Here is a 27,908-nt window from a genome sequence, read left to right on the forward strand (position 1 = left end):
CTCATTACAGATGGTTGTGAGCCACCAAGTGGTTGCTGGGATTTGAACTCAGGAGCTTCGGAAGAGCAGTCAGTGCTCTTACCCGCTGAGTCATCTCTCCAGCCCCACATCCTGTTCTTATCTGGAACTCAGCATAACTCACCCTCCCCCCAGTCATTGTTCTCAGATTTTGAAGGTTGCCAGTGATCATTCATTCTTTCCTTCCCTGAACTCCATGCTGTCCATAGATAGGACACTTCTTGGTCAGGCTACTGCTCTGGTCTACGTATCTCACCTAATCCTCTGTCACAAAAAAGACAGGTGACCTTACCTTGGTCTGCAGCATTCAAATCTCCAGGAGCCTAAACCTGTACATAGTGGTCTGCCCAGGTATGTGCTCTGATACTGCAGGGGTCATGTGGACATAGACCCCTGGATATAGGATCCACTGGGATAATCTAGGACAAGCTGCCATCTGAAGATACCAACAATAATTTCAAATGCAGACACCCTTATGGACTTTTTGTGGTCCTGGATATCCAAGCAGGGAAAGAAGCCTTTTCCACTGAACTATATCCCCAGACCAAGACCCTGTTTACATATAAGGTCATATTTTGAGGTTCCAAATGTAGTGAATTTGGAGAGCCACCATCACCCCAGCAGAGGTGTTTTGCTGGGTCACTATGAGGGATGCTCACCAGAGGCACATCCATTTGGATTTGGTGCAGGTCCCCTATACAGATTGTCTGCAGGTAAGAGCCTTGCAGCTTCAGCAGGTGTCATGCCATAGGAGGGTCAGGTCAGAAACCATGATCCGAACCCATCAAGCTGACATCTTGGACTATGGTTGTTAACAGCTGGGCCTCCAGAACTTTATTATATTGATACAAGTCTGTAGAGGACCTGGATTTGATTCCCAGAACCCACATTAAGCATCCCACAATTACCTGTAACTCCATCTCTAAGAAATCTAACCCATCTGGTTTCTGAGGGCACCCAGAATGCAAATGGTGCACATACTGACAGGCATATGCACATAAAATAAATAAAAATAAAATTTAAAGAGTCATCATTTCAAAACATGATAAACATGAATTCAGCTTTCAGAACTTCATTTACATTGCAGATTTTCAGAGGATGGGAGGTGTCTTAGTTAGGGTTTTACTGCTGTGAACAGACACTATGACCAAGGCAAATCTTATAAAGGACAACGTTTAATAGGGACTGGCTCACAGGTTCTGAGGTTCAGTCCACTATCGTCAAAGTGGGGGCATGGCAGCATCTAGGCAGGCATGGTGCAGGCAGAGCTGAGAGTTTTACATCTTCATCTGAAAGCTGCTACTCACTTCCAGGCAGCTAGGGTGAGGGTCTTAAGTCCATGCCCACAGTGACACACCTACTCCAACCAGGTCACACCTACTCCAACAAGGCCACACCTCCAAATAGTGCCACTTCCTGGGCCAAGCATATACAAACCATCACAGCAGGACTTGGGGCTTTGTGGGACATAAGGCAAGTGGCCAAGCCAAGACCCTATAAAAAAGGAGAGAGTCTGGGATTGGCTCTCCATTCCTCATAGTATCACAGTCCTGAACTCACATGGCTTCCATAGTGAATGGAAATTCTTGGGAGAGCAAGAATCAGAAATGACTTTTTAGTCATTTTTGAGTAGCTGAAGAAAGCAGAGTCTGAGGGACCTGAGGGTCAGAGACTACCACGGGGAGGGGTAATTTGCTCCAAGTGCTCGGGTGGGCCCCATTTCTGAAGTTTCAAAACAAGGTTTCCTTAAGCATGAGTTAATTTGTCAGACACCCAGCTAATTCCCCAACACAGACAGACAGACAGACAGACAGACAGACAGACAGACACACACACACACACACACACACACACACACACACACTTAGGGGGTGATTTGGGTAGAGTCTGAGACAGAATCTGGAGGACTGAAGAGTCTATTGAACCAAATCTTCCAGCCCCTTTGCCTCCTTACTAACCCCATAATCTTCTTCAGAGCCACCAGTGCGACCCTGATCTCACCACAGAGTCAGCGGGGTGGAGATCCGTGGTAAGCGTCCCTAGAAGGAAGGAAATCAGCAGAGACTCTAAGGATCCTTTTCGTTCAGGTAACCCGAGTGGCCAGCATCTCACCACGCGCATCAAGCTCTCTCCAGGCACGTAAGGATCAGCAACTGATTGTGCGCAGTGTAGGCTGCGACTGCGCCACCAGTCTCAGCTTCCCTACTTGGGACTGGACTCACGCCCGTGGCTCCAGGGCCAGGTGTGCCCTAGTCGCTCTTCCCCAACCTCAGTCCGGTTCCCACGCTTCACAGCTCCACAGCGACCGCACCCTGGGTCGAGCTGCGTCCATAGGCTGGCTGTGCCTGTGGCAGCCTTGTATGGCAGTGGCTGCCTCGGGTGTCAGTGCGCTGCGCTCCTGCTGGGAGGGGCCTTAGTGCGCGCCTAGGCGGAGCGGGAGGAGGAGGGGCATGTGGGCGGTGCTGGAGGGCGGGGCCCGGTGGACCGCTCTGAGAGCTCGGCGCCCCTAGGCGCGCGTCTAGTCGTTGAGGCGCAGCAGTGGACGTGTTTTGGAGGTAAGCTTGCGCTGGGCGCTGTCCGTGGTCCGAGGCGCGGTTCTGGGGACAAGGTTCGGGACGCCTCCGGTCCGTGAGACTGGCCACCTGCCACTCTCTGCAGTGGCTAGATCAGCTCTAGTTGTTGAAGCAGTGGTTCCTTTGAGATCTCCGGGCAGTGGTGTCAAGAATGGGGTATGCGTGTACACTGAGCCAGGCGCATTGCGTCGGCTCTTGATACGGTGGACCGAAAGCACCCCACGGCTCCCCACCAGACCAAGGTGCCAGGCCTCGCCCGGACCCGGGTCGCTGCTCGTGGAACCTGGTGGGAAACGGGGTAAAGAGAAGCCACCGCCCGGAGCTGCGCATACCGGAGCTGGAGCTGCCCGGGCGTTCATGGGTCCAGAATCCTGAGCGCGCGTTGCGTCCTGCAGGTGACAGCGCCAGTTCGCTCCACCGCCCTCCTTTTCGAGCCTGCATCTCTCATTCGAGATGGCGAGGGTTCTGTCAGGGTTGCATGTTGAATGCCCACGTTTGCGCGAAGGAGAGGGAGGATTCGACCCTTGCTCGGCGGTTTCGGTTATGTAAACGAGGCCTTGAACAAGGTGAGGAAGACGAGTGGCGCAGCGTTGGACAGGCTTGTCCTGGTGATTGGTCCTGTGCGTGTCCTGGGGCGAATGAAGGCATTCGGCCCAGCGCCCACTTGCGTATCTGGCCTCTCTTGACCGTGTAGGTGGCCTTCCTAGGCGGCGCGAGCTCTCCAGGACTGGAGCAATGTTGTGTGAATGTGGGGGGGGGGGAGGAGGAGTTGGGGGTGCGAAACCCTGCTTGCCTTTAGCTGGGTTCTCTGGCGGCGGGCTGCTGTTTCTGCTCGCATGCCAGCCCCTCTCCCATCACGTGATCCTGAAGGACTGGCGAGGGGGAGGGGCACAATCTGAGCGTCTCTAAAAGACTCCTCTATTCAGAAAAGCTCGTGATTACCACAGGGACCCACCATTAGAAAAGGTGCCCTATTCAAGTGGCTTATTTGAATAGACAGGTTTGAGAATCCCTGTCTTTACCGATGGTGAAGTGAGGGCGACCTGCGCAGCTGCACGTTTTCCTCTTGGCGCTCCTTGGGTCCACCTTCTCCATTTTTTGAGGTTGTGGTATATGGCTATTTTAACTGTCATCTAAGGTTCTGGAAATTTTTATAAGCATTAGAAAATTCCGTTTAAGAGCACTGAAACCAGGCATAAGGGGTGGGGGCTTGGGAGAAGTCTGCAGAATGGGGCCCTGAAGACAGCTCTGCTGAGCTCCACTGAGGAGACCAAGCTTCCTCAGCAGGGCCTGCTGTCCTATTTATAGTGCACAACTGAAGGAGGAGCCTGTAGGAGGTGTGATTTTAGTTTTGCCAGGGAAGGGAACCTTGCAGTCTTGTCCATCCCTTCTCCCTCACCCAGAAAGGCTATGCCCGGAGACCCCCATGCAGGAAAATGGAGCTTCCCACTTCCTCTTGAAAGGAAGAGTTGGAGCTGCTCAGTCACAGCCAGGGTTCAGACATGGCCTCCAGTCCCTAACACCCTCTTGGGGGCTCCTAGTGCTGATTCAACCTGGAAAGACCAGTTTCTTCCTAGAGAAGGGTCACAGTGTTGCAACCTCAGCGTTCTCTATTTATGGCCAGGACTTTAATTGTCCACAGCATCTCCCTCCTATACCACCTCCCAATCAAAGTAGCCCCACCCATGACAGTCCCACATATGACCCGGAGGAGTCTCCTTATGGCATCCTTCACCAATGGCATCACTCTGGGCATTTCCCACCTACAGTAGCTCCTCAAAGACCCACAGCATCCACCCATAGAACCCTCAGATCTGTGCTCTATCTTACCTCTGCAGCACTTGGAAAGCCTCCCCCTAGTGTCTTTGTCTGAGGCAGGAATAGAATGGAGCAGCCCTGCTGGGGTCCCAGAGGGTGTGGTTTCTGTGAACTGAAGCCTGCACTTGTGTGCCCCACAAATGGTTTACTGTTATCAGGGAAAACTCCATGGACAGAATGACATTTCCTGACGAAGAATGAGACCTCTTTGGGCCCAAGGTCTCCGTAACTGTACATGATGTAACTCAGCTGTAAGCCATGGTTTGATGTCTAAATGCCCAAATGTAAGGGTTTCTTTGGTCTTTCTGCCAAGTATGAGGAGTGTGGTTCATGAATTGCATCTCAGGCTCCTTCCCCACCTACCAGGCTTTAGTGAGCTCTGCCAGATGGCTGGGCCCTGAAGTTCCCTCCCATAGGGACCCCGCTTCAGTACTGTAATTTCAGTTTCCTCCTGGCAACCATCCCCACTGCCCTTTGTCCTGTGGGGTGGAAGAGTCCTGACAATTCCACCTCATGAGCATCATCCTTGAACACTGGCTTAGCTCTTGCCTGTAGTTTTGACCTTTACACATGTGAAATCACACAGCTACTATTCTATTAGACTATTTTCTTTGACCAGTCTTGGTCTAAGCAGACTCACCCATGGCTCTAGTGTTCTACCTTTCTGCTCTGCTATCAGCTGTCTTTGCCTCCCTCTGTGGGAGATTGAGAATACAGCTGCCTTGGACTCTCCTATGAACCGAAAGGCTCCTGAAGAACAGCAGATGCTGGGCCTCAGGTCATGTGCACCTTCAGATTTAATGAACCAGAGGTGCTGCTTCCACACTTGTTCTGTGTTCTACATTCCACTAATTGCCTGGGACAGACTTAAATGTCCCCACCTGGCTAGGTGTGTCTGGTATCTGGTTTGGAGTTGTGTCTGCACTTTCCTGGTTATACTAGTGAAGCTTGGCGTTCCTTGTGTTCTCTGGCTCTCCCCTGGATGTAGTAGTCTTTTGTTCTGATGAGTAATCTCCCCCCTTCTCCCCTTATTGACTACAGAGGCTTTTTGTATATATTGGACAAACCATATTTGTAGTACATAACAAGAATCTTTCCTTCTCCAAGCTTTGACATTTTAGTCTCTTACCACTTTTTTGATAAGCAGAAGTCCTTTTGGGAGAGTGTATAATGTGTACTGTGGCAAGTCTTCCCTACCCAAGGGTATTTGGCTCCTGACAGTGGTAGATGGCATAAGAACACTTAGGAGCTCAGCCTCCTCATTCCCCTGTAAGTGTGCCATGTTATATGCTTGCTCGCCTTCTCTGTGCACCTCCATCTTTTTCTGTCCCAGCACCTAATAATTGAAGGTGAAATATGTATGTGTCAAAGAAGATAGTGCCATATGTAGTTCCATGTAAAACTCCGTCTACTTGCGCTGACTTCCCAGGGCCTTTGGGTATAGCTCCATCTGACTCTTTGGCCCCCTCCCATGGTTTTGTCCCCCTGTGACTGCTTCCAAGATAGAGCCTTCTTGGAGTGTACTACAGGGGAAAGGTTTCAACCAATTTTTTGCAACCCTTTTGGGAAATCTTATTCTACTCAGGAGAGCACAGGAAACTGATTTAATCCCTTCCATCAAGGTCTCATCTTCTTGGAGGGATACATGCAGACAGAGTCTCATCTGGTCTCTGTCTTACAGGGGCATAGATGCACAATTTACCTTCCAACTGTGGACAATCTAGGTTGATGTCATGTCAAGATACTGTTTCCAAATCAGGTTCCATGCAGAGGTTCTGGCATTACGGTGTTTTGAGGGACTACTGCTCAACCCCTGTTAGGTAGTTGCTGGCCTCAGGTCAGCTGTACCTACTGGCAGTCTTCATAGCCCCCTCTCACTATCCAAGGGTAATGCTGAGATATGTAGCATGTGACTTGGAAGTGCCCATGTACGTTTGGTGATCGTGAAGCCATGATGATGTTGAGGTAGGAACCAGTCACCTACCAGTTCATCTGGATCCGACACATGGAGTTTCTGGAGGGAGCATGGTGGCAAACCCTGGCATGCCACTGTGAGATAGATACTCAAAAGAGTGGTCTTCAGCACCTCTGCTATAAGTAGATCTCAGAACACGGACCCACAGTAAGCACACATCTTGGTCTTGATTTTATCCATTTGGACCCATGCAGGATGCTGTATCGGCAAATATTTTGGAGGATGGACTAGAAATAGTGTCTGAGCAGATGAGGTGTGATGGGATTTGATTTCAGTAGTCGCTACTGGCCTTAGGCAGTTGTCTAGAGCCTGGAGCTCATACTAAATGCTGGCTATGTGGGGGCTACCACTCTCTTACTCTCCACTCACATTTCTGAAGCCACCCCTGGCTCTAGAGAAACCTGGTTTCTAGCTGGACAGGGGGAACAACCTTAAAGAGTCACTGAACGCTCTGAAATATTTTGTGGTTCTTCTACATGCTCAGTCTTAGGCTCCCACTTAGCTACAGGGGTTTGTCTCACTCATTATTTTTAGAAGGTATTTCTGTAACTCCCACAACCAAGAATGGTGGCTATCCTCATTTCCCTAGAACTGAAAGTGGCCGCATCCTTGAGTTTCCTACTGAGGGTAGTCAGGGGAACAGAGTGGGTAAGGCCTCAAATGTGAATTCCAGAAAGGTAGAGCAGCCGGTGGCTTTGAGGAGTTCTGGGCTCATTTCTGTTGCCCTGGATGTTGGATACAAAAAAGGACCTAGATGCATAGAACCCTAACTCTAACCCAGTCTCCTTACCCAGGATTCCCTTCTCCTAATGTAAGTATGGGATTCTCTGGAACATGTTGTCCTGCTCTGCCTACACTACAGCCCAGACCTAGGATATAGGAAGTGAGTTGACATGGACACTGGGCTACCTGTCCCCTGCAACACCCAGGAAAATTGTGTCATGTTTAACCTAGAAACAGTGAGAAGCACAGTGTTTGGTTCTCAGGTCAGCCTGTAGCTTGGGACTCCAGTCTTAGTGACTGGGACTGTGTTCCATCCCCATCAATCCTAGTCATTCTCTGGGCTGTAGGCTTCTGGGTACACTATGTAGATGGGACCTGGGTGATAAGAGGCCTGGCTGAGTTTCCTGATAGATTTGAGCTTCTGGAACTGCCTTTGTGTGCCTACAGGATATACACATTCAGAAAATGCCCACTTTGTGGGAGTTCACCCTGCCTGGGATGACAGCTCCCATTGAGATAAGAGGCCACTCACATGGAGTATCCTGACGAGGAGCAGGGTGTATGGCTGTATTATTAATGAAACAATTATCAAAGGCTGTGTTGTGTATAAGTACACTCTAAAGTACAGAGCTTGTATAGGAGAGTCTGCCTGTGTCCCATCCTAAGATGAGCCCTCTCTAGGGCTAGCTGGATGTGTCTAGATCCCATACAGTCAGATTAACCCTGGTATTACATGAGGTCCCACAGGGCTAAACTTTGGTGGGATGTAGTGAGGAAGAAGAGGTGAGCTCCAAGTGAATACTGCCCATTTTTTTCTTCCCATCTTGGACAGATTTCTTTCTCTTGAACTTCAGATCACAGTCTTTCTAATTGGCTGTCCCTGACCTCACCTTTGCTGGTGAGGCCTGTGGAACTGAGGGCAGCCTAGCTGGTGGTCAGGGATTGAGTGGTATGTGTCTTACAAGAGCATGAAAGTCTCATTTCCCTGGATTTATCTGGATTTATCTGGAGGTTGCTTCTTTCAAGCCCAATCAGCCTCCGGTAATGAGGATGAAATGGAGTTCCTGGAACATTCTAGAGAAATGTGTGCTCCTGTGGAGATTCCCCAGAGAGGCAGAAGTGCTTTCTCCTTCTTTTCTGTATTCCTTCCTGTTTCCAGACACTTTGCCCCATGTGCTGATATCTGTCTCACGCATGTGCATCTGGACTATAGTCATAACCCCTACTTTATTCATAAACACCCATCATATTCATAAATGCCTTCTCTGCTCATGGACACCGTGTCCTGGTTGTAGTAATAGATTCCTTGCTCTGCTTACAGACAATCCACTGATCCCTTCATTTCTTGTAATGGTGCTGTGCCCTGAGGTGTATAGCAGCTGATGCTGGTTTATACAAAGTCTCTTCCTTGTCACCTCTAGCTTTTGTATTTTTCATTTCCTTCTTTTTTTGTATTGCTACATGTGTGCATATGTGTGCTATATGTGTTCAGATGTACCAAGTGTGTGCATGTGTGTGTGTGTGTGTGTGTGTGTGTGCTGTGCATGTAGAAGTCAGAAACCAACCTCACTGTCATTTATCAGAACTCACTAATTAGGCTCAGCTGGCTGGCTGTTGCCCTATCACCATCTCCCCAGTGTATAGGAGAATTAAAAAGCACACGCCGACATACTTTTGTTTTTGTTTTTGTTTTTGTTTTTGTTTTTGTTTTGTGTTTTTGTTTAACATGGGTTCTAGGAATCAAACTTATCTCCTCAGAACCGACTGAGCTATTTTTCTGACCTACTATTAGATTTTTCTTTAAGAAAAAAAATTTTTAAATTTGCTTTAGTATTTTTCATTCTGAAAATGGGGCCCAGTTGATTTCCTATAGGCTTTGTTAGGAACAGTCAATCCTTTGGGGTTGGCAAGGAAAAGTTAGGGTATATGGGATGCAAGAAATCTTGTCTGGGCTAAAGGGGTCCTCAGGGTTTGCAGAAAGCAACTTCAGTTCGGAAGTCCCTGGCATCCATCCGTATCCCCTCCCACTGCAAGATCTGTAATTCTACCTCCAGCTGGCCTCCCTTGCCTCCTCAGGCCTGGTCTGAAGATGCAAATCTGGTAACATAGTCTGTTCCTGCAGTCAGTGCTGTTGTGGATAAGTTACCACCTCCTATCCTCCTGACCCCTCAGGGAACACAAGCAGTCATTGCTGGGTCACTGACTGGCACCACTCCCCTCCTCCACCACACCTGCTCTCTTTGCTCCCAGAGCAATGACTGATGAAGGAGGCCAGTTCAGGAAGGGGCACCTGCTGATAGACCCCATAGGATGAAGTTGGGGTACGTCCCTTCTGGATGGCTGAGAGACAATGAATTGCAGATTATCAGGAAAGGGGCACAAGGTTTATCTAGGACACATACCTGAGGTGTAGGAGTCACACCTTGGAAGTGCAGAGCACACCCGAGAGGCTGCCCTTTATCACCACACTTAGTGGATCAGGTGCCTTCCTGGAAACTCTTCTAAATGGGCTAACTTCCCTCATGGAAATTGCAGTGACATGGTGGGACACACAGAGATCTCCTTAAACTTCAGGCTTGCCTCAGATGCTGTGGGTCAGCAAAAGCAAGAGGCCAGGGCCTTTAAATGTGGGATGGGGGTTGGGAAAAGGCTGCAGCTCGCCATCCCACAATACTGGAGGAGTGAAGGAGAGAATTAAGCCTATAGGTACCTCCATGTTCCAGTATACCTTGCCTACAGCCTCAATTCTCTCTAGATTAAATTTGTTCTCACTGCTGCTGTTGTGAGCTAATGGATCAGTTCACACCAGAAAAGAGAACCTGTGGACAGGAGCTCTGTGTCCTCACTCATAGCCTGCTCTGGGTGTGCCCTGACTGCACAGAACCTTTCTCTTTCTTTCACAGAGCAAGTGATGCTTTGGTGATCTCTGTAGAGCCCCAGTTAGGACCAAACCCATTAAAAAAACAGTTCATGATACGATATGAAGGTAATAAATGTTCAGGGTAAAACAAAGCCAAAATGAACACAGAGTCTGGAGGCCTGACTACAGTCTCCAAGGTGCATCCTGAGGGAAGGGTCTCAACTTCCCTGTCGCAGCCTATCCTTTGTGCAAGTGTGTTGTTGGTGCCCTTCAGTGGTTGCTATGTAGGTCCCATACTAAGCTGATCTTGCTGAAAAATCTTGGCACCGGGACTTTAAAACAGTGTGGCCATGCTGTCAGCTACTCAGTAAAGTCACAGTTGTCAGCTGCTCTGCAACTGAGCCCCCAAAAAGCTCCAGGATGACTTATTCCAGGGTTGAGTTTAGATGGGTTCTGCTTTCCAGAACTTGGTTGTTACTTGAGCCTCCTATAGATTCCTTTGGGCAGATACCTTTCAACCTGCACTCATTCCTGACTCCTCAGTGCTAAAGACACCAAGAGGCTCTCTGAGCTACCTCTGTAATCCCTGATCCCCTGGATTGGCTGAGAGTCCTGCTTAGGAGTCTTTCTCCTACAGTGTATGAACAATGGAAGGCTAGAAGTGAGAGTTCCTTCCCATGAGGCCCATCCCCACCCTGGTACCTGTTCACTATCTTGTGGGTCCATAGTGCTGTAGAAACCTAGACAGAACACAATCTGCACCTGTCTGATATGGAGTGAGACACACCCTCATTGTCCTGATGTGCCATTCTTCTGTTGCAGGTTTGCTCACAATTCTTTTGCCTGGTTTGATTTTGCTGCTTGCCAGGCTCTGACCTGCCTTAGTGTTTTGCAGTCTTCAGAAGGCAGAGCCCCTCTCATGTTTCAGTGTCCTGTGAGGGCCCAGGGCAGAAGCTCAGATAACCCATGCACTCACTGCATGGACTTGATTCACCATGAGTCAGGCCTTGTGGAGATGTAGGAGCTTCTGGGCTTCACACTCAGCTAGAGCGTCCCACTTAACCTTGATGTCCTCATCTGTTGAATTTTTCTGTTATGCTTTCATTACCATTTTCAAGGGGGATGAGCAAGAAGGGTACCTGATCTTTGTGGCTGACTACCATTTGTGTTATTCTGGCTGTTTAGGGAACTCAGATTTTTTGTGAGTTCAGCAGGGGCCACATTTCACAGCATGACTTGACCTCATTGTCATTGAGATCTCCAGTCTGGATTGGGCTTGCACATTTCAGCTTTGTGGGTCAGTGGTGTGTGCCTATACTAAGAGTTCCTCTCCTTGCACTAAGTTGTTAAGCATTCAGTTCTCAGAGAGAAACTAACTGGTAGCTCCTCACTCCTGCTTCCTGGGGGGTGGAAATGGCAATGTGTTCTGTCTTGCTGAACACCAGTGGCTGTGGTGGGTTCATCTGCATAGCCTTGTGCTCTCGAGTCTTGCTGGGAAGTAGTACCCTCTCCCCAGTCTTCTTAGCCCTCCTGGATGTCTGTCTGTTTTAGGAATCAACAGCCTACAAAATCCCAAAGAATATGGCTATACTTCTGGCTTTCCCTTCCTCAGGGTCTCTTCTTCTGAGTCCAAGGGCCAACTGCACATTCTAGGATCCCAGGACAGGCCTTTACTGTGTCTTCAGGGTCACTCATAACTCCTAGGAATGACTTAGCCTCTGCTCAGAAGGCTTAGGTCTGAGGGACAGTAAGCATAGCATGACTGGCCTGCATCTTAAGAATGGCATTATTTTATAGACTCAAAGCATCCTGGCGTGGTGGCACACACCTTTAATCCCAGCACTCGGGAGGCAGAGGCAGGTGGGTTTCTGAGTTCGAGGTTAGCCTGGTCTACAAAGTGAGTTCCAGGATAGCCAGGGGTATACAGAGAAACCCTGTCTCAAAAAACCAAAACAAAAAAAAAAAAAAAAAAAAAAGCATCCCTCCTGGCATTCACCCACAGCAGGTAAGGCCCAGGGAGGAGGCCATGGAAATGTGGCTGGTGGAATTAAGGTAAGACCCACTCTTGCTGAGCCAGACCCTGTTTCCTTTCTCTAGAGTCTGCAGGTGCCAGGCTGGCAGGGTCAGTGCCAAGTCCAGCAGCTGGACCAACACAATCATGCTGGGCATTCAGCTCCCAGGGGTCCTAGACCCCAGAAAGGGTGCTCTTCTTCAGCTTGCCTTATCTTGTTGCCTGGTGCCACATACTGCAGCAAGAACCAGGGACACAGATGGGCTGTGAGATGCAGAATGACCCCTTTCTTCTCCTTCTTTCCTAGCAACATGGCTGACAGCAAGGCCAAGCCTGCCAAAGCTGCCAACAAGACACCACCCAAGTCCCCAGGAGACCCAGCCAGGGCTGCTAAGAGGTTGTCACTGGAGTCAGAGGGTTCCAATGAGGGTGCAGCTGCAGCTCCTGAGCTCAGTGCCCTGGAGGAGGCCTTCCGGCGGTTTGCAGTACATGGGGACACCAGGGCAACAGGAAAGGAGATGCATGGCAAGAACTGGTCAAAACTGTGCAAGGACTGCCACGTGATCGATGGGAAGAATGTGACCGTCACTGATGTGGACATCGTTTTCAGCAAGATCAAGTAAGTGTCATGCAGGTAGCACAACTCATATCAGTAGCTGTGAGGGTCTGTGAAGTGTCTTGCTTGCAGACACTGAAAACTTGAAGCTAAGAAGTGGGCACAGAACCTGTGGTGTCTGGGACAGTTTGGGCAGTACATTTGGTCACAAGTGCCTTGGCACTGCTTGGCCATGTCCTGAGCTGTGGTCCTTGTCTTGGTCCACTTGGCCTTGGGTGTGGCCAGGGTGGGGGTTTCTGCTTGAGAAAACTTAGTTAACTCTAACCAATACCCAGGGTAGTGAGCTTTTGCTAGACATGATCAGGATCTGCTTAGGTGAACAGAAACCCATCCACTGTGGGCTGAGTCTATGAGGTTAGTGTGAGGTTCAAGCCTATGTAGCTCTGTTTCCAGGGTATGACAGTGGCTCATGACACCCTCTTCCAGCCCCTTATCCACCTCCATTAATTTTGTACTTGAGAAATGAACACATATGTAGCCAAACTGATACAAATCTGAGAATGGCCATTTTGTCTTACCTCTGCATGCGCTCAGGTCCCGTGGTTGATCTCTGTGGGTACTACTAGCAGAGCATTGCTTCCTCCTCTGGCTTTAGGTGGGTGATGTAACTATGGTTACATATAACTGTGGTTGTCAATCTCCACTTTGCTTGTGGAGTTGTTGGTGTTCTTCAGATACATTAAGGCTTCCCTGCCCCCAGGTTGTGCACTGGTGCATGGGAGAGTCTTTGAGCAACAGCCAGAAGGGTAGACATGGCCTGGCAGATGGCTCCTGAGAGCACCAACGAATATCACATGCCAGGAACTTAGGCATTCCTGGAAAGGTGGAGGGATTTAACATGTGTCCCAATGGGAAGAGGTGACACAAGCCAGTACCAGATTGAGGGTGATATTGACATCTTTCTGTTCCAGCTGAAGCTAGCTGTAGCTTCCTCTAGATCCTGGTTGAGGGAAATGAAAGAAGCTGAGCCTGAATTTTCAAGGTCCTGGCCCCTAGGAAGGGGCTCAGTAGCGATTACTGAGCCAGAGTCTAGCTGACCCCATGCATTCCAAGGCTGGTAACAACCGCACTGTATACTGGGAGCTTGAGACCTCTGCAAGGCAAGAAAATCTCAACCCTGTGCTCCCTATCGAACTTCCTATTGCACACAGCACACAAAAGTATGTCTTAGGTTTGAATGGTAAAGGCTGAGAAACATGTCCCAAAGGAGTCCTGCGTCCTGACCCTCTCCAGGCTCTTCTGATCCCAGAGGATTCCAAAAAGGAGTCCGAGTTAGTCTATTCTGCTTGCTCTGTCTCCTTGTGGTTTCCAACCCCAATGAGAAGCTGGAGAAGAGGCTCTCCATGTAGCCTCAACCTGTGAAAGCAGATGTTGTGTGTACATAGACTCAGCCCTTTCTCCCATCCATCTGAGACTCTGTTCCTACGTTGTCTCAGATCTACCTCTGCCCGAAGTTCAGTTATTGTGGGTGAGGATGGTAGAGGAAGTTATGGCCAGTGGCTTAGATAGGTGTGGTCACTTTAGCCTGATGCCCACTGTGAAAGCCCTTACCTCTACTCTGGAAGGCCCCTGGCCAGGGCTCCTAGGTACTTCTAGACTGGGGTCCTTAGGCTTCTGTCAACACTGCTTCCTTCACATCTTCATCTGTGTGCAATGCTGTTGGGTACCAATGACCCTTATGTGACCCCCATAGAGGAGGGTCTACTGAACACTGTATTCATTCTATTGCTTTTATAGGAAGGACCCAAGACAAAGGGACAGGAGATAGTAATTCTCTCCCCCAAGTCCCTAAATAGAACAGCACAGTCATTGGAGCTCAGGAGTCACAAGGAGTCTATAAAGTACAGAACAGGTCATAAGGACCTAGGGATATGCACGCAGCAGGATTAGCCCACAGAGCCTCTATACTGCTGCTGCTCCTTCGTAAATGACCTAGAAATCTTGATGCTTATAGTTCCTGAGACCTTCCCTATACATTTCACCAAACTGACTGCCCCTGAGTGTGAGTATTGACACCACCATGGGCTTTGCCATGGGGCGGGTGAGGCTTTCCCAGGTTTGGTGGAGCTCACTGTGCTGGTCACATGGCCTGTTTTGGCTATCACCTTCTGGGAAATGTGCAGCCTCTTCATAGAAACTGGCCTTATGAGGCAGGGACAGACAGGCAGGTCCTGGTAAACAAAGCTGCTCTGGTAGGTTCGCCAGTCATGAGTGAGGGGGACTGACCCAGGCTGCAAAATGATCAGCACTAGATCCTCTGATACAGAGATATGACCCTCATCCTGGTGCCAAAAGCTCCTGTTAGGCCAGTGGAAATGGCCTGCAACACGGAGACCTAGAAAAGCCAGGTTAGTGGTGTCTAACATATGTATACAGTTAAAGCCTTGTCTACCATGTGTATATTAGCCATGTCTACTGTGTACATACAGTTAAAGCTGATGGTTTTACGGAGCTCACCATCAGTGTCTAGACTGGCAAATGAACTTGAACAGCTCCTCATTTTATCACTCCTCATGTTCTTCCTCCACCAGCAGGTGTCCTTTATAGACTCAACTCTGAGCTTACTAGAAACCCTGGAAGCTTTTCCTACACTGGGAACATATAGGATATCTTTTAAGCAAGGCTAATGAGCTCATCATACTCTTTTCATACATGATCCCTCATGATACTGTATCCTCAGTAATCCCAGTGTTCAAGATAATCAAGATCTAACCAAAGAATGAGACCCAGAGACTTGTGTCTATGAGGAAGCTTCTAGAAGGGATGGTTGGAAAGTAGGAAGAAGTGACCTTTCCAGAGGTCAGTCAACTTCTCCAGCTTCTTCTGAAGGAGGCTACCTTCTAGCTTTTGTATGCCTGTATATGTGCACTGCACCCCCATGTAGCACTTGTGTTTCTACAGCCTCCTGGTAGGTGGCCCTATGTGGTCACAAGTCTTTTGGATAATGAGGGCCTCCGAGGACTGAGTGGTCCAGTTCCACATGTCCTTCCTGCCGTGGGAAGCACTGGACCCCTATGAATGAACCATGCGAAGGGAATGCTTGTTCCCAGAATGCAGAACTTCAGATGCTCAGACATTTCATTCCTGACTCCAGGACATGGCCCATTCTTTACTGTAGACTCTGGGCTGCCTGGGAACCTTGGACTGTCTCTGTCTTGTAAGTTAAGGTCCTGGAGAGCAAGTACATGCAGCCCAAGTCCAGAGAAGGCTCAAGGCTATGACAGTCTAGGCAGATAATCAGTGCTGGGCTTGCTGACACTGTGGGGCTGATGTCTAGCTGGGCAGCTGGGGAAGCCCAGGTGAGGATTCTGTACTTAGTAGCCACCCAGAAACTCTGATGTTCCTTTCACCTACACACCTGGACCCTTGAGACCCTAGAGTCTGCCATCCCCTCATCTCTGTCTTTGAACTCTCATTCCTGCTCAGAGCCTGGACTCCATTGGGCTCCTTATGAACTATGTTCCACTTGGAACACCTCTGTTCTGGAGGAGGAGCCTCACCCTAGAGGCATCTGTGAAAAGAAGAGTCAGAGTCCTATTGTCCTCTAGTGTAGAGGGACAGTATTCTGAGTACCAGGGTGGTGAGGGAATGCTAAAAGAGATCATCAGAAAGGGCTGGGGAACTCTGGGATTGATATTTCCAGGGAAAGTGTGGCTGTAGTGGTGCTAGTTGTATTATGAGGTCTAGGCATTTGTGATCCCACTAGGGGCAGCAATTGCCTCCTATAGGAGTTTGGGGCCTGGGAGGAAATTGCTTAGGTACCTCCAGGAAGTTGCTGACTCTGACAGGACTTGAGACGGGGGAAAAAAAAAGTTCAACTATTTCTGTTTTGGGGCAGGTTGCCATGGCTCTGCAGGCGTGGCGCCAGCTGGGGTATCTGCAGCCTTTGTTTAGGTCCCTGTCACCATGGCAGCGCTTGTTTGTTTTGATGTTACTATGTGTTAAATTTTAAACAAATTTCTTGAAGCTCTATACCAAGTTTTATTGTAGACTACTGTTAACCGAGCAAAAGGCTCCATCCTGCAAAAGGCTCAGCATGGCCAGTCTCCACACAGTTAATGGAGACCTGGCATTGAAGCAAGGCCAGTGTGGTGCAGTTTGAGGAACACCTGCCAGCCCTAGGCATTGTATCTATCTGTGACTGTCTGCAGGGGGTCTTTGTGCCTGAGTGTCTGTGTGTGTGTTACCTGTGTATGCTTGTGGAAGAAGAGATACAGAGGCCTTGGGGTTGGGCTGGGCTTACTTACTGCCTCCTTATTTTAACCACCATACTACCAGGTAAGGAGGCCCAGAGACCTTTGGCCTCCCTGAGCCTGGACTGGGTGCTGGGTACCCTCCAGAGTAAACACACAGATTCCTGCCAACACTGTGCAGACTCAGAAAGTAACTTGGCTGGGGTGTCAGGGCCGGGTGTCCATTATGTCTGAATACAGGTCAGAAGGAAGCCAGGCCAGTCCCTACATGTAAGAAAGCAGGGTCTAGATCTGTCTAGACTGAGGATTTGTCAGCCACTGCTCAGTCTATGAGCTGTTTAGTGTTCCTTACATGCCACAGCTAGTCAGAAAGGCCTGATGGGATTTTTCAGATGTCTGTATGCTGCCAAGGAGGCTCAGTATAGAAGCCACCTGGGCTAATGTAACCCATTACTCCTAGGTATAGGCCTCAGGTCTGGAGTCCTGGACAGAGTTTTGGGTACCTGTGGTGAGGATGGGTTTCTGTGTGTACTACCTGTACAAATATCTCAGAGAATCTAGATGCCAAGGACCCTAGACATGTGAGGACCGTGGGAGGCAGCCTCTGTTCCTGGCTGTGGTGCCCACTCAGTTCCACTCATCTATGGCCCACATGTCACTGGAGCTCCCCTTTCAGGCTCTGCTTCCTGGATCTTGGATAAGGCTAACAGTCACGTACTCCAAGGAAGAGTGGCCTGACCCTGCAGGCCTTGAGTGGAGCAAGAGCCAGCATGCCTCTTACTCTTCAGGCTCCCCAATACCTGATGCTATTCTTACTTCTGCATGGCCCTCTAGTGGCTGTATATGGCAGTACATAGTGACTCCTCAGCCGCCTGCTGGGAAACTTAGGGTTTTGACCTCTGTTGGGGGAAAGACAGGACATGTGGAACTTTTCTGCCTGATAGTCACTGAGCTAGTGACCTCCATGACTTTCTGGATAAGGCTTCATATGTTCTGGTGAGTCTGTAGTGATAGGCTGTTGGGGTGAAAAGCGTATTCTGTTCCTTAGCGCTTCTGTCTTGCGTGGGAAGCTGGCTGGCCAGTGCATGAAGGACATGTAAGAGAATGAACTTCCCCAAACATCTATAACTTGTCTGAACAACCAGAGGCATATCCATCCTCATGGCTTAGCCCTACTTAATCCAGGTCGGAACCATGAGGAGGTAGGGGTGGGCAGATGTGCTCACTTTGGGTCACCAGGTGAATCCACAGGTCCCACAGCCTCAGGCCCCTTGGAAAACACAACATGACAAGCAGAAAGGGGCTTTAAGGATTTGTTCTCAATAGAGGGAAATAGCAATGCTCAGGTCACAGATGCCTTCTCTAGGCAAGCTGTTAACTGCCAGTAGTAAACAGATATAATGTGGAATGCGCCTAGAGTAGGGCCACAGCTTAGTGAGGTTAGCAGAGTAGGGTTGCTGCTTGGCCTCTGATTTCCTGAAATGGGCAGAGTCCTTGTGGCTAACTGGCATCCAGGCCCCTCTAGGCAGAGAGCACATCACTTGCTCCCAAGGAGCTTAAGTCCAGTGACCTGCTGAGGATACAGAGAACTGACAGGCCTAGACTTTCAGCAGCAGCAGCAGCAGCAGCAGCAGCAGCAGCAGCAGCAGCAGCAGCAGCAGCAGCAGCAGCAGCGTTGTCTCCTGGACAAAGCCTAGGCTTGGATCCTGGGAAGTCAGTGGGCATGGGAGAGTCCTGAGGAAAGGACAAGAGACTGGCTTCTGAAGAAAATGACCATACTTCTACACCTCCCTTGAGCACATCTAAAGAGTCGGTGGTAGCAAGAGACAACTTGAGGCCCATGGCATCAGAGGCTGCTTTGTGGTCCAATAGGCTCAGGTCAGATCCCTTGCTGTTTCTACAGAAGGGCTTCTTATAAGGTAGCATCCATGCAAGGCAGGATCTTGGACTAGAGGTCCTCACTACCCTGGAGTCCCTTCCAGGTCCTTCAGCTGTTCTCTGACCACGACATGTATAGGGAGGGTATAGTTCTCCACTCCACAGAAGCACCTTCTCTGCCTGCATAGTATCTTGCCGACAAGGTTGCTCTGTGGTGGTTACTTTAGAAGTGACAACATCTGTAAATCCCAGGAAGTAAGAAGCACAGGCAGCCTTGTCTTGTCCTATGTGCCTTACTCTTTCACCTCTTAAAAGTTTTCTTATTACACAAGCCTTGACAGGAACCCCTTCACAAAGTGCTGAATAGGCTGAATTAGGGGCTCTGTGAAAGCCCAAAGCTGAGGTGAGGAGTGGTGATGTATGTGGTATTGGCCATAGAGGATGAGTCCTCAGAGGGCTCTGCTGCTGAGGCTGGGTCCTGACCCCTCTAGCCAGGTTCTAGGGTTCCCAAGAGACTGAGAAGGTGCCACTGCAGATATGGGAACAGGGCTGGGATGAAATCCCAGGCCCCAGGAGTACATGTATGCAGATACCCACTTGTAAGCCAGCTTTGGACAGCTTGGGAACCAAAGTCAGGGAGGTGTCCTAGGAAGATCCTTTAGTCTTGAGAGCTCTAGATATAGGGTCTGTTGGAGAACCCTGCAGAGGTTTTTACATCTCTGAGGAAGAAGTGGGCACTGTCTTCTCAGAGCTAGTTGGAGATTCTGCTTCAAGAAGTGCCTGGGTCTCCTGGGGTTCTTTCTGTGAACTGGGACACCAAGACAGGACTCCCCCAACAAAACAGTTAGACTTGTAAGGACACAGGCCAGAAAGGGATTCTTGGTACCACTGGAGCAGGCATCCAACTCTATCTGAATGTGGCCTGTGATGGGAGAGCCCCTCCAGTTACCCCATCCCCCAGTGACTCATACTGGTGGTGCCTGGTGCCGAGGCTGCCCAGAAATGGCCTTGTGCCCCAGCAGCAGGTTGCCAGGCTGGCCATTAGGCCTGGCATCCTCATGTCAGCCCAGGAAGGGTTGGGAGTAGGAGACAAGAGTGCCATTGACTTCTCACGACAAACAGAGCAGCCCTGAGGGGCCTTAGATCAACACTGCCCCCACCCCACCCCCTAAGGTCCTAGAAGAGAAGGGAAAAGCTGTCAGCTCCAGGCACCACTGAACTATGAAGCCAAGCTGCTCCAATGCCCTAGACTGCTCAGTATCTCAAGGGTAGCTGGCAAGTACTGGGGCAAGAGCACTGAAGGACTACAACCCACCTTCGAAGACACAAGACGTCTACTGAGGCTCCTTGACTGTATTAGAGGCCATTCTGCAAGCTTCTATGCTGTATCCTTGATCCAAGTGTAATGGCTCAGTGACTCCCCCAGTCTCCTAAGAAGTATAGGTGTCCCCCAGCACAGGGCCTGTACGTTTCTCCAAGAACATTTGGCTCAGCTCTCCTGGTTGTTTGGTCAAAATTCCCTATATATTCAGGACATGTCTAAAGTGTGAAACTCCTCCAGGCACCAGTAAAATTTCAGGGTGTGTGGGAACAGTAGTATTTTCATGTCTGGCTCCTTAGCACAGTCACTAAGGGTCCGCTCTCTTACTGTGTTGTCATTGCTGTGTCCTCACAAGGCTGCCCAGGGAATGCTTATCTGGCCACTACTAAAGGATATTTGGGTGATTTCCCAAGTTAGAATGACTGAATAAAATCTGTACATTATTCATAAATGGATTTAACATGAGCTTCAATCTTCCCTTCTCTGGGGGCAGCCTGGCTTCCAGGAGGGCTGGCTCATGGTGCATCCTCCTCAGCATGCAGCAGCAGTCAGTTTCCCGGTTTCCCGATCACTTCTGCTTTCCCATGGACGACTTCCTGTGTGTGTAGTTCCCCATCAATGGGTTTTCCTTGGTGAGGTGTCTGATCCAAATACTTGGCCCACTTGAAAATTTCTTATTGTTAAGCTCTTTGTGTATTTTAGATACAAGCCTCTTTTCAGGTTTGTATTTTCTGCAGCTCTGTGGTACTCCTCTGTCTTCCATATCATTTGAAAGAGCATGGATTTTAATATTCTGAAGTCTAGTCTGGCCACTTTTGTCTTATTGAATGTGATGACTTGGCCTCATTTCTAAGAAATCCTTACCCACCTAAGGTCACCCAGGTTATCTCCCAGATATACATGAGAACGTTATTTCTGGGGTTATGCTTTGAGTAGACGGAGGGAGCTGGGGATCCCAGATGGCTTATTTTACAGAGGTAGCAGATGTTCCAGCTGCTTTCTGAAACAGTCCTTTCTCCTTGACCTTGTTCAGTTAGGCACCTACGTGGGTGTTTCTGACTCTAGTTAGGTCGAGCTATACATCTCATACTTGGTTAGTATCTCTCATCCCGTCTCCTTCAGGAGACTTTGCATGGTGTCTTGGAATAGTATAGTCTCAGACCTCCAACTGTTTTTGGTTTCTTTGTTTATTGTTGCTGTTTTTGTTTTGAGACAGGGTTTTGGAGCTGTGGCTGTCCTGGAACTTGATCTGTAGGCCAGGCTGGCCTTGAACTCACAGCATTCTACCTGCCTCTGCCTGTGTAGCCCATGCTCCACCACTGCCTTGTTTTTGTTTTCTTAAACTCATCTTGGCTGTTCTGGATTCTATGCTGATGGAGAGACTTCAAAGCCCTACTGGGATTTTGTCAGCCAGCTGCTTTAAAGCCCTGAACACTTAGCACTCTGTAGCTGGGGTCTGTGGCATGCTTGGTCACACAAGGTGGCTGACCTCTGGCCATTTCACTGAAACTCCCCAGCAACATGCAGGATGTGCAGACTCGTGTCTCTTCTACATTATGTCAAAACATTGAAAATGTCAGTAATTTGTATTAGTTGGGGGTGAAAGCCAAGTTGAAAATGTCTTAAAATTACAACAAATTTTGGAGGATTTTTGTGAAATGACAAATTATCTAGGATGATCACTGGTGGCCAGGTACACATGGTGAGTAGGGGCTCCAGCCTCAAGCCACCCTGCTGACTATGGTGACATGCACTGCTCACTCCTAGGATTCTGATCAGGCTGATGATATGGCTCCTCCTAATCTTGCCTACTTTGGTAACCATGGCTTTAGGCTCTTTCCAGGCCATTTCTGACCCTCCTGCTCCTTGAGGGGCTAGGGTATCCCTAGAAGAGTTTGAAGGGATATTTCCTGTTTTTCTCTCGGTTCCCCGACTCAGGAGAGACCACATACAGAAATGTCCTGACACTCTGGTTAGTGACATTTGGCTGTGACCAGTAAGGATCACTGCAGAATGCAGGAAGGGATGGTATACCTGTGGGGTTGGTCCCAGAGGACCTCTACCTGAGGACTTAGATGGCCTGTCATCCACAGAGGGAAGTCCTGCAGGACCATCACCTTTGAGCAGTTCCAGGAGGCACTGGAGGAGCTGGCCAAGAAGCGGTTCAAGGATAAGAGCAGTGAGGAGGCTGTACGTGAGGTGCACAGGCTCATTGAAGGACGAGCACCAGTCATCTCTGGCGTCACGGTGAGGTGGTGAGGCATGGGTGGGACTTAGTGTTCTTGATTGCATCTGTCCTTGGGGAGATCGTGGCGCAGCAGTATCTGAAGGTCACACTGGGTAGAGTTAGGAAACTTTTATACTTGTCAGTCCTGTAAGTGTGGGACTAACCCAGAGCCAGAAGAGGTAACCCCTTGTCTGTGGCTGGCTTACTCTCCAACCCCTGCCACCTAAATGCTGCAATAAATGGTGGTGGTCCTTACCCAGCTTTATCATTTGGTTTATGATAACACCCTTTGCTAACACTGTCTTCTACTCTCTTTCAGAAAGCTGTGTCCTCACCCACGGTGTCACGGCTCACAGACACAAGCAAGTTCACAGGCTCCCACAAGGAGCGTTTCGACCAATCAGGAAAGGGCAAGGGCAAAGCTGGCCGCGTGGACCTGGTGGATGAGTCAGGCTATGTGCCTGGTTACAAGCATGCAGGCACCTATGATCAGAAGGTGCAGGGGGGCAAGTAGCCTCATAGGCTGAAGCTCTGGACACTATAGGTGGCAGGCACAGGACTTACACCCATTGCACTTCATTACATTCCTATGTTTAACTGGGCAGAACTCAGAACACACCTCCACTAGGCGACGGTGGGGGCAATGCCCAGGCCTCCTCCTGCTGGGTGCTTTGACACACTCTCTCAGACCCCAGGTTTGGGCCGTGATTCATTGTCCTGTCCTAACATACCTGCCCTGTCCACAGCTGGAAAGTGGACTGCTATTTCCAGCTGTCTCCCATGATCATACCACACTGGCCACTTGATCTTCAGGTAAAAGGCGGTGGTTTGGGTACTGGCAGAAATGAGGATAAGCAGATGTCAGAACTCACGCTGACCTTATCTAGGCACTTCTAGGTCAGCAGGAGCTAAGGAACTAACCAACTGCATAGAGTAATCCTAAACAGGCCCCTTCATCTTTCTTGACCACAGCACATGGCTAAGGCTACTTGGTGGGTTGTGCCAGAGTTTGTGAGAACAATTCACATTAGCACACATGCACGTGCGTGTATACACATATGCACACATGCATATTCACCAACCGAGTCTGTGCTGTGAGAGACCAAGAGAAAATGGAAGCTCCCCGGCGACCAGGGGGGTGTCTTGGAGTATGAAGCTGGAAGTTTCTTCAGTGTTGTTTTAAGAAATGACAAGACTATATGCTTGGTCTCAAGAGAGCTCCAGGGTCTCAAGAGTGATCCAGAACATCAAGCTGCCATGTCCCATCACCAGGTGGGGACACACATCATGTTGAGACACTTTGTCTAGACCAGGCCTGGACAGTTGTTCCACCAGTGTGAGATGGAAGCTTTTACTAGGGCAAGTTATGCTGTGTTTTGCTCAAAATTATGTGTCTTCAGCTCTGTGGAGCCTTCTCTGGGTTCAGTTTTCCTAACTTTTCTCACAAGTGCAGGTGCAGGGCACTGGAAACCAGAACCAGGCCCAAGGAAGATTTGCAGCTTCTGCTAAGGTTTTCTGCCTCAAGAGAGAAGTCAGGACTCAGCCCATCCATGTGTGAGGGTGACACTTAGCTAGGCCCAAAGGCATGCACCATCCTCCTAAGAGCCCCACAGCAATTGTTCCTTTGCATTAACACAGCCCTAGCCTTGCATGCAACTTGGTGAACTGTGTGGCCTTGTTTCTAGAAAGAACACACAGTGGCCTCAGGGTATGCTTCCTGGAGCAGCTGGGTGTTGAGGGTGGGACTTTTACATGGCTTGGACAGCACAGGTAGACAGCAAGGCTGTCTTCCCCACTGCCATGGCACATAGTCACATTACCCACCTCTCTGGGGTTCAGAGAGCATGCCCTCACTGCAGCACCAGGGAAGACTACCTGCTAGCCTAAGAGAGAAAAGATGGGCCTCACTACCAGACCTCCCAGATAGCAGGCTCTCTGAAGGTTCAAAGTTAACAAGCTCAAGGAAAATGGGGATGGTTGGCTTCCTCCCAAGGTTTTTTGAGTTTGCTGTACCTGGCAAGTGGTGGAGCCTCCTTTCTGGAATCTTACCTCACTGGTCTGGGGAAACAAAAGGACCCTTGCACTTCTTGCACCCTCACCCAGAACCCATAGTCCCCATGTGGCTGGCATTCTCTTGCTCTGAGGATGCTCTTTTCTACTGCCTATCGACAGCCTAGTTGTCACCATCACAACCAAGTAAAATGGAACATACACACACAAATCCATTGGGAGGTGACTGCATGTGGGCCAGGGCAAAGGGGCAGGCTAGTGAGGGTCCCCACAACATGTAGCGGGTCAGATGTTTCCCTGACCCCCAAAACAGTATGAAGACCCTGGACAAAGCCTTCTGTTCAAAGGGCTAAGATGCCAGAATGATGTCCCAATGAAGATTCAAGCAAAGTCAAGGGTTAACAGCCTAGGAACACCTAGGAAACAACGTAAGTGTCCACCTTCAAAGGACCACCCAGCTTCATGGGGGAAGCTTCATTATAAACCGGTCACCTTACCTATGTGCTCAGGATGGAACAGAAAAGCTCACAGTGGCAAGCCCATATAGGTCCTGGGCAATAGAGGACCAGAACTGCCATCAGAGTCCCCAAAGGTATGATCCTCAGCAGGAAAGCATTCCAGGAGAGCAACTGAGAAAGCATTTCTAATGGCCCTAACACAGCTTAGACTTTATAAATGAAAATTGGGTCACTCTGCCTTGCTGGTCCTTCCTGTCCAAGCACAGAACCTGAGCACCCTTGGGTCCTGAGGGATAGTCCTAGGTCTGCCCATATAGTTCCCCAGCAACACCCAGAACTATGTCAGACAAGTGGTCTTCATTGTGTTCCCCCATTCCCCCAGAGTTTCCTCACACAGCACCTTTCTCTAGTCAGTGTTAAGTTTAACTTTGAAAATAAACCCTCTCTCTAGATTATATATGTCATCTAGCAAGGAAAGGGTAGTAACAATTAGATCACAAAGACTTAGTGTCTTTGTACCATCAGTTTAAAATGTCTATGGAATTCATTGTGGCATCTTTGTACCCTTTCAACATAGAAACAGATTTGAATCAAACTTTGCTGCGCAAAACAGATGTGTATTTTCCTCCGTTTGATTTGAACACACAGGTAGAGTGTTTGTCTCTGCTGCATGTTTTATGCGATACCAATTAGCTATTACTAATTATGGATAAATAGAATTCAGTGTCTGTGAATAAAAACAAACAAACAAAAACTGCACAGCATGCAAAGCAAGACCCAGGGCCATGTGCTATTAGGTGACAGGCACAGGAGGCAGGGGTAGGTTCTCATAGGGGATGACACTCAGGTGACACTTTCTTTTCTAGAGGGGATACCCAGGAGACAGAGTCATACTTTGTTGTGAGCTGACCCAGGAAACAAAAGATACATTCTATTGGGAGAAGACACTCAAGAGACGAGACAGGTTCTCTTTGAGATATGACAGCCAAGAATAAGGACAGGTTCTGTCAGGGGCGACACTCAGGGACATGGATTGGAGTGACAGAGTCATATTTTGTTGCACGTGACACTCGAAGAGATGTTTTGTCTGAGTGAAACCCAGGAACATGGTCTGTAGAGGGTGACATACAGGAATACATTCTGTTGGAGGTGACATTCAGGAAAAAGGGAAAAATTTCAGGGAAGAGCCATGCAGATGGTGTCTTAAGTGTCAGAGAATGATGGTAGGTAGGTTGGAGGCTGTCTGCAAACACTGACTCCAGTAGAACCTCTATTTATTTCTATTTAATTTTATGAACAACTAGTTAGTGGAAATACTTTACCAAAATCAGAGTTCAAATTACGTATTTAAATATTGTTGAAAGATCTATATTTATACTGGAGTATTTTTACACCTTTCAGTATCCTATCTTACATTGGGGCATAGGGACATTATGACACATAGAGTTTTGAAATGGGCTGCACAACAGTTCTGCCACCTCCCTGTAGTCTGTCCCAGGGAGCTGGCAGGTGCCTGCCCTGAGCTAAGACCCAAGCTTCCCACTCCCAGAGGCCCTAGGCTGCCTTAGCTGCCTGTTTTAATGAATAGTTTTACTGGCACACAGCTGTACCCATGTGTTTACATATGGTTCTGTAGCTGCTCTGGTATTAGAACTAGCTGGGAGGACTGAGACATATGCCATGGCACAGACATGTATGGTATTTGCCACCTGTCCTTTTTCAGGGAAAACCACCTGTCTGTCTGCCTGGCTCTCTCTCTGTAGACTTGTGTACTACCTGGCTACAACATGGGCACATGGGGGAAGTCCTGCCAATTAAGAATGGCAAGAGTGACAATTTAGCTGTACTGTGAAGACATCAGTAGACAGAATATCCTTCCAACACTGAGCCAAACTGCTCTTCTTCACCAACATACTACTGACCATTTTATAGTTCAGGGGTGTGGCCATCTTGGGACGCTTAAATTATCTCTTCCTTTAGACTTAACCAAGCCAAAAAAACAAAGGAAGCCTGTACAACAACTTAAACTTGAAAGGAATAATATGCTACTACTACTAGTTTGTACTAAGTTTTTTTTTTCAAGAAAGGGAGTTAAGTTTATATATATGTGATATATATTTTTACACTATTTTATTAATGTTAGGGATATGGAGTTTATCACTTTATCAGTGTGATGGGTAATGTTGATGTCATGGGTGTTCTGACTCAGAAAGACACTTATACTGACATCTAAACCACACTTGCTCAGACTGTCTGTCAGGTCAGGATGGCCCTGCTGTCCCTCCTATAGAGCGCAAGGCGTCTAGTCACCTAGTTGGACATATGGCCTGGCTCATATTGCTTTAGTGAAACAGCTTGTGTCTATTATTTCGTTTATTGTGTTTGCTGTTATTAACATTGTGTGTCAAGTTGGTAAAGTGATGAATAAAGGTTTTAAAATAGGATTTCTATTTGACTTAAAGTACTAGAATATCTATGGTAGTTGTCACATCCTCTGGCTAGCAGGGCCTTGATACTTGGGTACTAACATAGAAGTGTCTAAAGTCTTCCTTGCATCAGTGCTCAGCAGCAGAGAGCCTCATGTCCATTCCATTCAAGAGGCTGTCTGCTTCTTAGCTTAGGCAGGACTGCATGCAGACCAGTCATCTGTCAGATTCAAGGCCAGGGCTGGCTTTGCACTTGGGTGAGGTCCAGGCTTAAGGTAATTACTCATAAACTGCATCACAAATTACCAGCACACAAATTACCGTGAAAGCAGGCACATCATCAAGATGATTAAAATCAAGGTCAACTTCAAATACTAGTGCAAAGAGCATCCAATGAGGTTGCTGCTCCTGAGGGGAATAAAAGTTGGTTTTTGTTTGTTTAGATAATGTACTAATTTGCTACCAGTAGACATTAAAAAATGCAAAAGTGATCACAAATGAAATGTCTTTAACAAAAAGTAATACAAGAGAATATGCAGGCAGGTGGCTCAGATGAGTATGAGTTATGCACATATTTTGTAAAACTAAAAGTATTTCACTAAGATACATGGGAACAATAAAACCCAAACCCAAAGGGGAGTAGAGAGGTTAGTGCTCACAGGCTCTTACATATTCTAGAGTTATCAAGAGCAGAGCAGTTTCCTGATTAACAGGGGTAGAGATGGTGAAAAGATACAATCTAAAAACAGTCAGGAGTGATCGTACAGATCTTTAATCCCAGTACTCAGGAGGCAGAGGCAA

At 48.5% G+C, this 27,908-nt stretch overlaps 1 protein-coding gene and 1 long non-coding RNA gene across 3 annotated transcripts; one reads left to right on the forward strand and one right to left on the reverse strand.

Moving 5' to 3' along the window:
- Positions 1-1,199: 1,199 nt before the first annotated feature.
- On the reverse strand, positions 1,200-2,426 carry LOC110328751. Its single transcript, XR_002380879.2, has 3 exons — positions 2,330-2,426; positions 1,883-2,057; positions 1,200-1,512 (listed from the first exon to the last, which is right to left on the reverse strand). It is a non-coding gene; the product is annotated as an uncharacterized LOC110328751 (long non-coding RNA).
- A 63-nt stretch (positions 2,427-2,489) lies between these two features.
- On the forward strand, positions 2,490-27,908 carry Tppp (tubulin polymerization promoting protein). Of its 2 annotated transcripts, none has more exons than XM_021208774.2 (4): positions 2,490-2,573; positions 12,286-12,597; positions 22,080-22,233; positions 22,533-27,908. In XM_021208774.2, the coding sequence occupies exons 2-4, from the start codon at positions 12,290-12,292 to the stop codon at positions 22,725-22,727; spliced, it is 657 nt and encodes a 218-aa protein (XP_021064433.1). In that variant the 5' UTR covers positions 2,490-2,573; positions 12,286-12,289; the 3' UTR covers positions 22,728-27,908. The 2 variants fall into 2 exon arrangements, with proteins under 2 accessions (XP_021064433.1, XP_029399900.1); XM_029544040.1 differs by lacking the exon at positions 2,490-2,573 and adding an exon at positions 2,589-3,157.

The sequence above is a fragment of the Mus pahari genome, chromosome 11 (genome assembly GCF_900095145.1).
Source record: "Mus pahari chromosome 11, PAHARI_EIJ_v1.1, whole genome shotgun sequence".
In the NCBI taxonomy this organism is placed as follows: Eukaryota; Metazoa; Chordata; class Mammalia; order Rodentia; family Muridae; genus Mus; species Mus pahari.

Coding starts and splice junctions, on each gene's coding strand:
- Tppp (XM_021208774.2), top strand. CDS start 12,290: ATGGCTGACAGCAAGGCCAAGCCTGCCAAAGCTGCCAACAAGACACCA. Junction 12,598..22,079: donor ATCGTTTTCAGCAAGATCAA/GTAAGTGTCATG, acceptor TGTCATCCACAG/AGGGAAGTCCTGCAGGACCA. Junction 22,234..22,532: donor CAGTCATCTCTGGCGTCACG/GTGAGGTGGTGA, acceptor ACTCTCTTTCAG/AAAGCTGTGTCCTCACCCAC.